Source organism: Eulemur rufifrons, chromosome 24 (assembly GCF_041146395.1).
Source record: "Eulemur rufifrons isolate Redbay chromosome 24, OSU_ERuf_1, whole genome shotgun sequence".
NCBI classification, from domain to species: domain Eukaryota; kingdom Metazoa; phylum Chordata; class Mammalia; order Primates; family Lemuridae; genus Eulemur; species Eulemur rufifrons.
The window spans coordinates 37,072,844-37,086,610 of NC_091006.1; the positions used below are offsets into that span (position 1 = coordinate 37,072,844).

The 13,767-nt window shown below is 42.3% G+C and overlaps 1 protein-coding gene across 9 annotated transcripts in view; it reads right to left on the reverse strand.

Annotated features, from left to right (window-relative positions):
* Positions 1–8,000: 8,000 nt before the first annotated feature.
* LIMCH1 (LIM and calponin homology domains 1) overlaps positions 8,001–13,767 on the reverse strand; it is a 263,196-nt gene continuing 257,429 nt past the window's right edge. For all 9 annotated transcript variants that reach the window (XM_069458297.1, XM_069458295.1, XM_069458296.1 and 6 more), the window contains one exon: positions 8,001–8,709. In XM_069458297.1, the coding sequence (XP_069314398.1) occupies positions 8,684–8,709 (26 nt within the window). In that variant the 3' untranslated portion in view covers positions 8,001–8,683. The remainder of the gene's footprint in view (positions 8,710–13,767) is intronic.

A 13,767-nucleotide genomic window follows, 5' to 3' on the forward strand; every position in this document is an offset into this window, starting at 1 on the left:
GTCCAACAAAGTTTCTGGGTCCATGATTAACATAAAGAAATTGGTGATATCCTTGTATAGTAGTAATACCAATTAGAAAATTATAGCCTATTAATTCAATTTTGATCAAAATCCCAAGAAGCATTTTAGAGAAATTTTACAGACTTATCCTAAAATTTGTATGAAAGCATGAAGATCCAAAAATAGCTAAAACGATTTTGAGAAAGGAAGGAAATTTGCCCTTTCAAATATCAATATTTAGTATAAAGATACAGTAATTTAAATACTCCCATATCAGAGTAGGGATAGACAAATATACCAACGGAATAGAATAAATTCCTAGAAACAGACTCTCAGATATATGCAAATCAGTCTCTCACGGAAGTGACATTACCAATCAACAGGGAAAGGATGAGTTTTTAAACAAGTGATTCTGGGAAAATTGTATCCAAAGGGGAAAAACATTAGACCCCTGTTTCATTTGATAAAAATCCAAATGTGAAATTCAAAACTTAAAAAATTTTAAAAGCATGTATAGCAGAACACCTTTATGGACTTGAAGTAGGGAAGGGTCTCTTAAATAAGACCCAAGAAGCACAACATATATAAACATTTTCATGTATTTACTATGTTAAAAATTTGACATGCTAGTGAGGCTGTTGAAATAATTTTTTAAATTGACTACTGAAAGATATGATAAACTTTGAAAGAGAAGCCACATCTTGAAAGAAAACATTTGCAATGCATGTGCTTGATAAAAGATTGGGATCTAGAACACTTATACAACCCCTAAAAAGCTATTTTAATAAAGATAAGCAATTCAGTAGGAAAATCAGCAAAGGAAATGAACAGGTAATTTGTAGACGTGGAAACTGGTTCACGTACTTCTGTGTCCAGATGTTCAACAAAGACATGAAAATACGCTCAGTTCAGCCTCACCAGCTGTCAGGAGAACGCGAATTAAAGCGATGAAACACCATTTCCCTTCCACCAGAAAGGCAAACAAATTAAGAAGCTCGAGATACCAAGTTCTGGGTACAACGAGAGAAAGTAGGATCTCCTATCCATTGTTGTCGGACTACCCGGAATAATCGCTTCAGAAAGCAGTTTGCCAGTATTTAGCAGGGACGAAGGCACTCATAACAAAACAGAACTATGAACAAGTGGAAACAAATAAAAAGGCAATAAAGTTGACAGTCCCCGTGAATGCTCTGTAATAGGATTCCCTTCCTCCTGCCCCAAACCCTGAATTTTGTTTGTGTTATTCGTTTGCTTCACTTTACTGTTTTATTACATATTCTACGTCCCCTGGAGACCATGATGCTCAGTTTTCTACCATCCTTGAACTTCATAGCAATGGCGTCATGTGCTGTGGAATCACGGAGGCCGTGCTGTTTTACCCTCATGGTGTAGTTTTCTGAAATTCACTTACATATGTGTGTGAGCACTCTGTAGTCACTGGTTTCTCACCGCTGAGACAGAAACCATGGTGAATGCCAGGCAGTGCTGTGAAGGACCTTCTTGGACATCTCTCCTACAGCACATTGTGAGTTTTTCCTAGAGCTTCTCTAGAGTTGAGGCTAAGGTATTTACGTCCTAGAGGTGAAACTGCTGTGTCGAAAGGTGTGAGCACAATGCAGGTACCCGAGTTGCTATTGCTCGACATCCTCATTAACACACAATCTCATCAAAGCTTTCAAACTGTATCAATCTGGCCAGAATAAAATACTATCTCATAATGGCTTTAACTTGTATTTCCCTCCTAACAAAATTGAATATATTTGTCTGTGTTTTCAGGTTTTCTATGAAATGTCTACTCACATCTTTTGCCTTTTTCTTTTGACTCTACCCACATCTGGTCTCCAGAAGTTTTGTTATTTTTCTTACTGATATTTTAGAGTTCTTTATATTGTTTGGATCCTAATTCCTTGTTGATTGCATGTGTAACCAATATCTTCTTTTGGTTTGTAGCTTTTTTTTTTTTGGTAACTTTCTTTTTGCCATATGGAAGTTCTTAGTTCTCAATATAGTTGAATGGCTTTCTATTTTCTAGGGGTAGGAGGAACCTTGTCTTACTGTTGTTTTAATTTGCATTTATTCAATCACTAGCAAGGTAAAAAAAATTTTTTCATGTTTCTTGGCCACTTATATTTCTTTTTTTGTGAGTTTTTTTAGGCCCTTCACACATTTTCTATTAGCACACGGCTTTATGTTATTAACCCCTTGTCAAATTTCATGGAAATATTTTCCCCAGTTTTTCATTAGTTTTAAGATTTTATTTAAAATTCTCTTTATTATGTATTTAAACATATTTTAGCCTATCATTCTTCCTTCTCCTGTTTTGCTTTCCCTTGCACTTAACACTTTAATCCCTCTAGAATTAATTTTACTGTAAAAAGGTGACATTAATGAACTTGTCCCTCCTTTAGCCACTGATTTGTGATACCATTATTATTATACACTAAAATATTTGTGTTTATTTGGGTCTGTCCTGGGCTATATCCTTTCCTGTGTTTTATAATTAGTTTACCAATTCTTGCCCAATAAATTCTTTATTTATTGTCTTTCCATCAATTTTGCTGTGGGTCATGGGCAATAAATTCCTTCCATTATTCCTTTTTCTCACACTCTCTTGGATCATCTCAGACAAGGAATCCTCCATCTGTTCAGTCAAATATTCCGCTTGTTTCCGAGTGTTACCGAGTAAACAGAGATGAAGTTTGTCGGAATTTTCAAAGCATTAGGAAACAAGAAACACACTCACCGTCGCAGCTTTTCGTGAATTCAGCCGGAACTGTTGAGGGCCCCGGGATCGGACGGGAATGGGGACAGTCACTAAGTCTGTACCAGGCAGGCACGAGACCGCAGTGCCTGGTGACATGTCTGGCACCGGCTTCCTACAGCTGTAGGGACTCACGCTCAGCCAAGTGTTTTCTCAACGCAGGAGGCCCTGCTGAAATAATTCTCCTACCGACCTGGTGAGCAGTAAAGAACACAGGTTTTTATGGACAATGTCAGGATTCTCGCTGAAACATGGAAACACCTTGATTCATGACTCAGTGAACCTGTTTGCAGGGAAACAACATCGTGGTACATGACTCAGCGCGGGGGGCCCTCAGGGTCTTCTCCAATCAGGGTGATTGGAAAGAGGCTCTTGTTCTGCTCAGGCCTCGGCTGTTGGGTTTCAGAAAGCCGAGATTCAGCTGTGGAACCAAAGCTGGGCTGGAACATGTGTTCTCCATCAGCCGGGGCTGGTTTCTCCGGACTCTGGCGACCCCACGTGGGGAGGGGGAGGCAGATTTGGAGGTGGGGGGGTTGGGGTGCAGCTGGCACCGAGGGGCTCCTCAGCCTCCACTCTGGCAAACACCGAGGTGTCCAAAGCCATGCCACGAGGGAGAACTCGAATTTTTATTCCCAGAGTAGAAAGATCAAACCCCAAGGGGGAACAAGGACTACTGATACGATGTGGATTTTTGTTCTCTCCAAAACTCAGGTTGAAATTTGATTCCCAGTGTTGGAGATGGGGCCCAATGGGAGGGGTTTGGCTCACGGGGACGGATCCCTCACAAATAAATTAATACCTCCTTGGGGTGCGTGAGCTCTCTCCAGCGAGCTGGCTGATAAAGAGAGCCTGGCACCTCCCTGTCCCCTCTCTCGCCACGTGATCCCTGCCCCCTTCCCCTCCCTCCGTGAGCGGGAGCAGCCCGAGCCCTCTCCGGACACAGATGCTCAATCTTGAGCCAAATAAACCCTGTTCTTTATAAATTACCCAGCCTCAGGTATTCCTCCATAGCAACACAAAATGGACTAGGACAAACACTAAGTCCATTTGAGTATGTATTTATAAGTGTAAATTTGCTATGAAAAGACTGTTCTCATCTCTGAGTGCAGACTGAATCCTGCCAGGGTCCAGCTATGTTCAAGGGTCCTTCCGGTTGGTCTCACATGAGGCCCCAGACACGGAGCCAGGAACAGCTGAATACGAAACTATCCTGCTCAACCCTGACTGGGGCAGGTGGTGAAATACACAATTATGCAAAATCTTATGCTCATCCAGGACAGGTCACTCATCGCTCTTGTACCTCAGTTTCTCACCTGTGAAATGGAGACACATACATCTCTCTCCTTACATGCCACAAATGCTATCCGATAACTAAAACAGTGCTTGCAGAAGGACATTTGAGAAAGTGATGCTAAACAAATTTAGGAAAAATTCTAGTTTGTCTATTTGTACACTTCTATGTCCTTTTGAGTCATTCAGGAGCAAGCTGAAACTATTAAGGGGAAGGGCACAGGTGGCCAAAACACTGAATGTGGATGCTTGTAAAATAGCAATCTTTTATCACAATGCACAAATAATGTCACCCACAAGTGTTATGAATTATAGCAATACCAGTCACTGATTAATGACATTAATGACTGTATTATCTTCTTTCTCTGTGTGAGCCTACTCACTCTGAAAAGCAAGTATTTTGCACGACCATGTTTTGATGTATTTGTCAAATGAAATGACTCACACAAGAGCAAGTAGCAGCAGCTGGTAGAAAAGCAAAGAGGAGACTCAGCTCTAGGTCGCAAAATTGTGGCCTGAGAGCAAGATTGGACTTGGAGATGCATTTTGTTGGGCCCCACAGTTTTGGGTGGCACTGTGTGGGAACCAATTGTTGTCAATTTTTAAAACTGGAGATTGCACACAGAAACAATTAGGTGGAGCCGGTGGCTGCCTCCTTCTTTAGACAGAACTATTCTTTTCTCAGTCTGCCACGGTCCCCACCACCTTCTAGCATCCTCTTACGGTTCTCACTTACAGTGCCTACCGGGTCATTTGGTTTGTCACCCCTGCCTAGATAATGCCAAAGGATGGGGCAGGGGCATTTGTGGTCTAGATTTGGATTCTAAAAAGGAGTCCTTAGGTATCAAAAATGTCAACGGAAAGAAAGCTAGTTTGACACATCTGAAATAAGATGTTTTTCTTTTAATAAAGATATTCTTTATAGACTTCTATTAGGGTAAGAGTCTTTGTTTTTAAATGCATTCTAGTTGACTGGGCTTTCTTGTAAATAACAATGACTATGTTAAGTTGCTCTGATAGCTACTAAAACTCTCTTATGAGAAGAAAAGAATCCACTTTTTTAATGGAAACAACAGCAACTGCTAACTGTACTCCCAAATTTTGCAAAAAGAAGCAAAATACAACTTGTGGTGGCAACTGAATAGGACAATGTAAGAATATTACATCTTAAAGCAAGTGAAGATTTCAAGGGATTTGCTTGCTATCCCACCACCTGCAACTCTGAGACAGAGCACAAGGCAAAGTACGTGTGTATGTCCACAAAGCCAGCAGTCTCGGCGGGATGTCACTGTTGCGTAGAATAGTCCCTGGCTCAACAGACATGGCCGGAAGGCCCTTAGGGAAACAGACCGTCTGCAGGCGATGAGCGTGGAGCTTGGGGCAGCGCTGGGGAACCTGGCAGGGTGCAGGGGTTTCAAGCTTTGCCACGTTTTCTCTGTCCTGTGCTGCAAGCTGACTATGGTGTGGTTGTTTCAGACAACTTCTGTTGGCATTTGCATGGTCTCTTCTGCTTACTGTGTCTCATCTCAATGAGCTTAAATCCTTCCCTGGGAGGCAAGTCCTCAGTGACTCCTGTAACAAGCTGGTGAGTTTGATTTGCCTTAAATAGTTGACTTCAAATATGCATCATTGTCACCATTTGACTGTGTACCCCTGGACCAAAAACTACAAAAGAGAGCTTGTGTCTCTCTTCCCTGATTAAGAAAACCAACTCCCACCCCTCCAAAAACAATTAATGAAATGCAAAGTAGATTTGAGTATTTTATTTATAAATGTACATTTACTATAAAAGCTGTTGCATTTTAGACAACTTTTTATTTATTTATTTTTTTTACTATTTCTCAGAGGCATTTTAGAATAAATATTTTAACGAAAGTTAGTGTAACTGATAGAGAACATCGGCCCACCCAGAATAGTAACATCTTTTGGATGGACTCACGCATGAGGTGGATCATTTCAGTTCATTACATCGGTGGATCATTTCGGTTTGTTAATCCTTACACTGTGTATAGATAACTACAATATGTGCTGCATTAATAACACTACATAGAAAGAGTGAGGAAATGTCATGAAAGGTTGCTAGTGAAAAACAAGGAGTTACCCATTTTTTTTTCTTAAGAAAGAGAAGGGACTAGCTTTTGGAGTATGAGAAAAAAAGATCAGATGTACTTCCTCAGGAACCATAAATCACTCGCTTGCCTCATCAGTTTTTTAAACAAACACATTTACATGATAGCTCAAGAGAGCAGAGCATTTTTTTTCCTGGGATTTCAAAGATTGTTTGAGAAGAAATAGATCACACTCGTTATGCTGCATTGGGAACAAGATCCAGTCTGCCCGAGCTGCCATGTAACAGACTGCAAATGAAATATAAATCAAATAGAAATAGAAACAGTTGGCAATTAGAATTTGGGAAATGTGGGAGATTATTCTGTGCTGGTGACTCGTGTTCATTATGGGAAAGCAGGTTTTGCAGCTGGAGGATGCGGCTTTATGTGTCTTGACTCGATTCTAGCTCCAATACATGTACAATGAGCCCTGCTAAGAGATGCGTATAAATGGGTTTGTGGAACCGGAAGAGAGTGTGCAGTATGCCTACAACCCTCACATAATGGATGGCGTTCCGCAGGTAAAAAGTCTGCTATAAAAACCGGTTCTGAGCGGCCGCACTGTGCTGTGTGTGTCATTGGTGAAGGACTCCGCTATCATCATGCAAAGTGTAAACATCCACATTATCAAAATATTTAATAAAACATGCAGGTGGTTAATCAAAATATTGGACTTCATCTATACATTGTCAAAACTTTTTTTTCTTTTTCATTTTTTCTTTTTTTTTTTAAATTTTTTTTTTTTTTTTTTTCCTGTAAAACAGCAACCCCCTCTGTGAGAAGTCTCGGTGGCCTGGAACCGACTCCGTCCCCCTCAGCGTGCGGCGTCGGTGACCCATCACTGACTAGGTGCGACAGCTCTGCGTGTTCTAAGGCACAATTTTTAATGAAATGATGTGTAAATTCCGATCTAATAACAGCTCATCCAAATGACAAAAGTGGCCCAAATACCTCCAGTGGCCGAGGAAATTTCTTCACCTCTATGGAACCCCCATGCAAAGAACCCCGCGAACATGTAAATAAATAGTTGCTAGCCACACTCGATGAGACACAGGAAAGATTATTGCTTACGTAACAGAAAAACGCCTACTTGATCTCCTTCATGACTACGCTAATCTACTCGGAGGGTATCTACAGTCCACATTCACAAAACGTCCCATCGTGACTCATTTGCCATCGTTTTAAGGCAGAATAAATAGTTCCCCTTTCCCCAGTCTTTAAAAAAAAAAAAAAAAAACACCAACAGCCGGGAGATCTACATTGTGATGCTTTTGAGTGACTTCCTTCCTTCCTTGGCGAGCTGAACCTCGTGACACAGGGCAGGACACGCACAGTTCTTTACCAGAGCTCCTCTCTCAGCTTCTCCCTGAGCAGGGTCCGGGATCCCTGGGCGAGACGAAGGCGACGCAGGAGGAGGAAGAGAGCAGGTGTCCGTCGGGGTGGGCAGGGCACCGAGCGAGCCGCAGGGCCGCTGACCCACACCTGCGCCCATCCCAGCCCGCGCCGTTTGGATGCTGTGGGGACGGACTTGCTGCTTTGCTCCGCACACCTCGCGGAGAACTTGCAGCAAGGGGCAGCCGGGGTCACACCCAACGACGGCCTCATCTCCGTGTCCCACACTCCACAAAGCTCATATTAAGTCCCCCAACCTAGCGCCGGGGGAGAAGCAAGAACAATGGCCTTGTGGCTGTCACCGACCTGCCACTCTTGGGAAGATTGAACTTCCTCACAGATTTTGGTAACAACTTTGGAAATGATGACTGAACTCTTTCCCTCTGGTTTCCTCTACCCCTGGGCACGTCCCAGAGTGTGAGTCTAGCTGATACTGCAGGGGCTCTCTCTGCTCGATGAACCAGCCTGTACTAACGCCGTAACTTCCAAGGTACACAGAATCTGATACTAACGGTGCAGTCATTTATTGGTATAAATTCTACCTCAAAAGGTCAGTAACACACATGGTTCAGGATTACAGTATATGTTACCGGACTAGCGTCTCTGCGTTGAAAACAAGTTATAGCTCAGAGACGGAGCTCACGGGGATGCTGAGTTTCTGAACGCACTGAATTTATGCTCCGGTCTTAGAAGACCGTGTGTCTCAAATTGGCATGTCTTGCACTTTCTGCAGCTCAATTCTGTAAACAAAGTGTTTAATTCCCAGAAGTTCTAAAACAAAACAGGTTTACTGCATCATTTAGCTAGCTCTCAAAGAAAAGAGTAACACACTTTAAACCGTAAGCCTGTTGCACAATGCCATAACCTTTCTGTACTGGTCAGGATCAATACAATCCAATATTCTTCTGTATAGACTGTGCAGATGCAAAAACAAATGAACAACAAGAAAAAAAAAAAAAAAACCCAGGAAAAACACAAACACTGTGCTACAGAAGAACAGATACCACCTTTTAGATTTGCCTTTCTGAAATTAGGTGAATGCTGAGAAGCCCCAGAACTTGGGATTTTGTTAAGCGGTTGCCACGGGCACCATCAGTGAAGAAATGGCGAGTGGTCTGGACACTGGGACCTGTCACAACGTCGTGGGCTGGCCGGCACCTGCGGTCGGAACAGAGCGACATTCGGTCACTCAACACATCTTGCTTTGGATGCTTTAAAGTTTCCCAAATTAGCAATCACCTTTACCGAAGTCTCTTCCTCCTGGAGGGAGGAGAAACTTGTCCCCCCCCCCCCCCCCCCGCTACTAAAGTGTGGTCCAAGGACAAGTGTGGCATCACCTGGAGTCTGTTGGCAACGCCGACCCCTGAGCCCACCCCGGACCCCCTGAACGAGGTGCGCAGGTGAGTCTCATCCACTGCAAGTTCGACCAGATGCCCTGGAATGCCCCTAAACCAAATCATCTCCATGCATTTTCTACTTTGCCCCGGGGGTAAATAAGCAACAAAATAATCTCTTGTCTCTCAGTTTCTTTAGGTTTTATTTCTCCAGGAATACATACATTTCAACTGGAGGACTTTGACATAAGATCGAGAGATAGGATGATTAGATTTAGCAAGTATAGATACAGAACAGCCAGTGAAGTTTAATTTCAGATAAACAGCACATAACCTTTGAGTGTAAGTATATTCCGTGCGATATCTGGGACACACACATACTAAAAAAAATTTGTTGTTTATCTGAAATTCAGATTTAAGTAGGCAAAAAAAAATTTCACTCCGTGTCTTGTCTTTTATCCGGCAATCCTACCTAGAAAGGATTGTTGGGTTCCACGTTTCCTTCAGTTTAGGTGCTAGAGTTGCGATGAGGCCATGGCAACGTTTGACAAGGCCCCGGGGGGTCCGTGTGAAATGCACTTCGTGACAGAGGGACGGAGGGAACACCACGTGCAGGACACAGTCACCCGACACCAGGCACAAATGGCACCAGCTAAACGTGGGACGGCTTGACGCGCGACAGGTAATTTGCTTGGCACTTCCATTCCATTTGCATATGGTCTTAAAAACCGTTTACATTGCTTTTAGGAACTGCATTGTAATATGCTGCTATGCTATTTTTCCCCTCCAAGAGAAAAATTCCATTTAAATGTGACTAGTTACTTGGGGAAAATAAGATTATATATTCAGCTTTTATTATTTCACAAAATGAAATTACTGTGTTTCACTCAGGACGCCTGTGATGTCAGCCACCCTTCCCATCTGTCCCTCTCCCTCCTCTCAGCTCAGAGCAAAGGCAAATTTAAAAAAAAGAAAGAAAAGTGGTTTTTAGCCATTTCCCATTCTGACGCTTGTATTGCACCTGGGATATATTCAAACACTTCAGGTGTATTTAAACTTCTCAAGAGAAACTGTCATCTCCTCTACCTACTTAACCCTAAGGTATATTTATCTCGTAGGACACCAGGCAAGAAATGAACGGTCATCCCAGACATGCTGGTCACTCTTCCTGTCATGTGTTAATTAACATTAGCCTAAAATGATACTTACGTTATCTGAAGAAATAAACATGAGAGAAGAGTTAGGAAAATTTTGGAAAAAATAACTGGAGAGAAGGTGGCTACTATTACCCAATATTAAAACATATGGTGAAGCTACAATAATTAAAACCATTCAGTAATGGGAAATAAATAGGTTAATAAAACATAATAAAATATCCAGATACAGACCTAAATATATATGGGAATTTAGGTTATGAGAAAGCTGACATTTTAAATTAGTGAGAAAAAAAGGGATTATTCATAAAGTGATATTCACACAATTGGCTAATTGGAAAAAAAAAAGGCTGGATATGGACCTCATTTTTTTTTTACCCCCAAATACATTCGTGTTTATCACATATTTACATGTGAAAGAGAAAACAATAAATAATTCCAGGAGAAATCTCAGCTCAATTTATTTATACCCTTGAAATAATGAGGTTTTTGAAAAAAGAAGTCTAGAATCCAAAAAGGAAAATATATATATATATTTAATTACCTAAGATGAAAACCTTTTGTATGAAAATGAATCACAAAGTGGAAGGACCAATAACTGCAAAATGCAGCAAATATAACACAGGGTAAATTTCTTTAATTTGCAAAGAATTTATACAAATCAGGTGCCAATAAAAGAATGGGCAACGGCTAGAGAAGCACTTTTTAGAAAAAGAAATATAAACGGTGAATAAACATTTGAAAAGATATTCAAACTCGTAATTAAAGAAATACAGATCAAAGCGATGAGGTTTTTCCACCCACCTGGCAGGAGTGGAAATTTCTAACGTCTGTTGACAGCCAGAGCTGGGACGGGCTTGGAGGGGGAAAGGGGTGTCTCCCGAGTTTTGCAGGGAGAGGGCCCTTTTCAGAACGGTAATTGGGCCAGACGTCTGAAAAATCTAAAAGCACATGCTTTTCAACTCAGCCGTGCTGCTGCTCAGAATCTATCCCAGAGAGCGGCTGTCAAATGTCCATCAAGATACATGTACAAGGGTGTTCACTGGAGCATTTAAAAAATAATATTAAAAACACTGGAAACAACCAAAGCGTCCGTTCAGAGAGCATTAGTGTTAAATTGCGGTGAGTCCACACAATGGGACTGTTTGCAGCTACCAAAAAGCCACTAAAAAGAATGAGGAAGAAGATGTTACGTGGAAAAGTTGCCCAGGTATATCATTAGGTTAAAAATGACAGCAACAAAAACTAAGTACAGAACACTGACTACATGATCATCACCTTTGTGAAATAAAAGCCAACGCATACCCAGGTAGACACACCACACACATGTGTATCTGTGTGTGCGTGTGTGCAAGTGTGTGTACACATACACAAACATACCTTCTGCTCCCCCCACCCCGAGAGGTTATTAGAAAGTGATTGCAGTGGTTAACTTTGAGATTTTCACTTTTAATCTGGTATCGTTCTGAACAACTCAATTTTTCTAACCTTGTACTATTTATAACTTTTGTTATTTATTCTTTGATTGTCTATAGAGGTATCTAGGCAGAAAGATAATGGGCCTTTTTGCTTTCTTCTTAGCATTTTTTCAGTATTCTAAAAAAAAACGTAGTAAGCAAAATATTGCATTTAAAATACAAAATAAATGAAGAAAAAAAAAATCCTATCTGTAGCCTACCTCCAAATCACTCTCTTATGTTTCATCGTTATAGGAACTCCGTGGTTCTTGTCTTTAGATTTGAGATTAAAAAGCAGTCAATAAATGCCCTTTATGTTTGTGTGCATAAGAGAACAATTCCTGGCCTAGATCCACAAAGCTAATTTCCAAAAGAAATGACAATGAATCACCAATTTCTCAATTAAAAAAAAAAAAAAGTCTGGATGAAAATGGGTCACTGTCAGCCGGAGGTGGGCTCAGCGTTGCTCCCTGCTAGCATTGCTCAAGGTCTTAAAATCGTGGAAGAATTTCAGGTTTACCACACTGCTCAAAGCTGTCTCACGATCCTCCAGCCTAGCAGTGCCCTCTGCCGGCTCTGGGACCGCATCCCGCTGTTCTTTGGGGCAGAGAAAAAGTACGATTTATAGAAGATGATAGGAAAAATCATTTGGAAATCTAGTAGAAAACTGTTCAGTTTTCCTTTCTAGTGTATAAAAACAAAACAAAAAACAAAGAACCAGTTTAAAGAATACATATATAACTGTATGTGTATATATATATGTTTATGACACATGGTATGTTATTTATGCCATATTTTAATATACATTAAAACCTGGTACAGAAACTATCACGTACAATACATGGTGTAAATGGTCCACTTTGACGGCAGCAGCTCTAAGTTCAAACTGTTCTTACCTCCAGGAAAGCATCTGTCACAGCTCTAAACCACCTGGGTTTGCTTTAATTTTTATTTCTCATCATTTTATGAACAGGCATATACTGATCTGAGTTTACTAAATCTAGAGCTACAAAACAAATGCTTTTAAATTCTTAAAGTCTTTAGTCTTGCAGATGTGAGACCCACGTAAAAAGGCTGGAAAAGTGTTTCCTCGATTACTCTGAGAAACAATAAAACATTCTTGAATTTCAAACTCCGTATCTTTACCCCAGTTTTTAGCAGTTTCTGACGGATGAGTTTGCACCGCAGGGTCCCCTGTCCGGTCGCCCGACAGGAGCACTGCGCTCTGTGCCGGGGATGGGAACAGCCGCGGCTCGCGGACCTTCCGAGCGGCTGTTGGGCGACAGCGCCCCCTAGTGCCCAGAACCAACATGACACTTGTGCACGGGGACACGCAGGTGAGATCGCAGCGCAGGAGGCTCCAGGCAGCAAACAACCGTTAAGGTTCTGTTACTGCTCAGGTGTGGGGGGTGCGGGAGGGGAGGATTCCCAGAGACGTGGAACCGTCCTTTACTACCTCGCAAGAAACTTCCAGTTCGGTTGGGGACACGACCAGGTAACGAAACTCCTGCGCACAGGCGTGTGGACCTTGGGGAGCTGGAGCCGGGCCTGACGAACAGGGGACCCCTCTTCGCATGTGACACCCCCAAATGAGGCGGGTCTTCTACAGACAGACAGGCCCCACACGTGAGCCGTGTTCGCAGGCCTCTGTCCTCTCCCTGCCTCGCCGGTATCTGTGTGTGAACCCGGGTAATGGCTCGAGCCTGGTCTACACCACATGCACCTGCTGGGGGGCGGGTGCCCTTCTGGGTAACAGGAATGTGTCCACACCGTAGCGGTTACTTCTGATAAGAAACAAGTGGCAGGCCGGGCACGGTGACTCACGCCTGTCATCCCAGCACTCTGGGAGGCCGAGGCGGGAGGATCGCTCGAGGTCAGGAGTTCAAGACCAGCCTGAGCAAGAGCGAGACCCCATCTCTACTAAAAATAGCAAGAAATGATATGTATAACTAAAAATATATAGAGAAAAAATTAGCTAGGCGTGGTGGTACACGCCTGTAGTCCCAGCTACTCGGGAGGCTGAGACAGGAGGATCGCTTGAGCCCAGGAGTCTGAGGTTGCTGTGAGCTAGGCTGACGCCACGGCACTCACTCTAGCCTGGGCAACAGAGCGAGACTCTGTCTCAAAAAAAAAAAAAAAAAAAAAAAGGAAAAGAAAAGAAAAAAAAAAGAAACAAGAAACAAGTGGTAAATAAAGGGCTGTGTCATTATCCTTTCCTGGACCCACACGTTAAGAGAACTCTCAGAGCAGGAGTGTCAAGCGACAAGGACA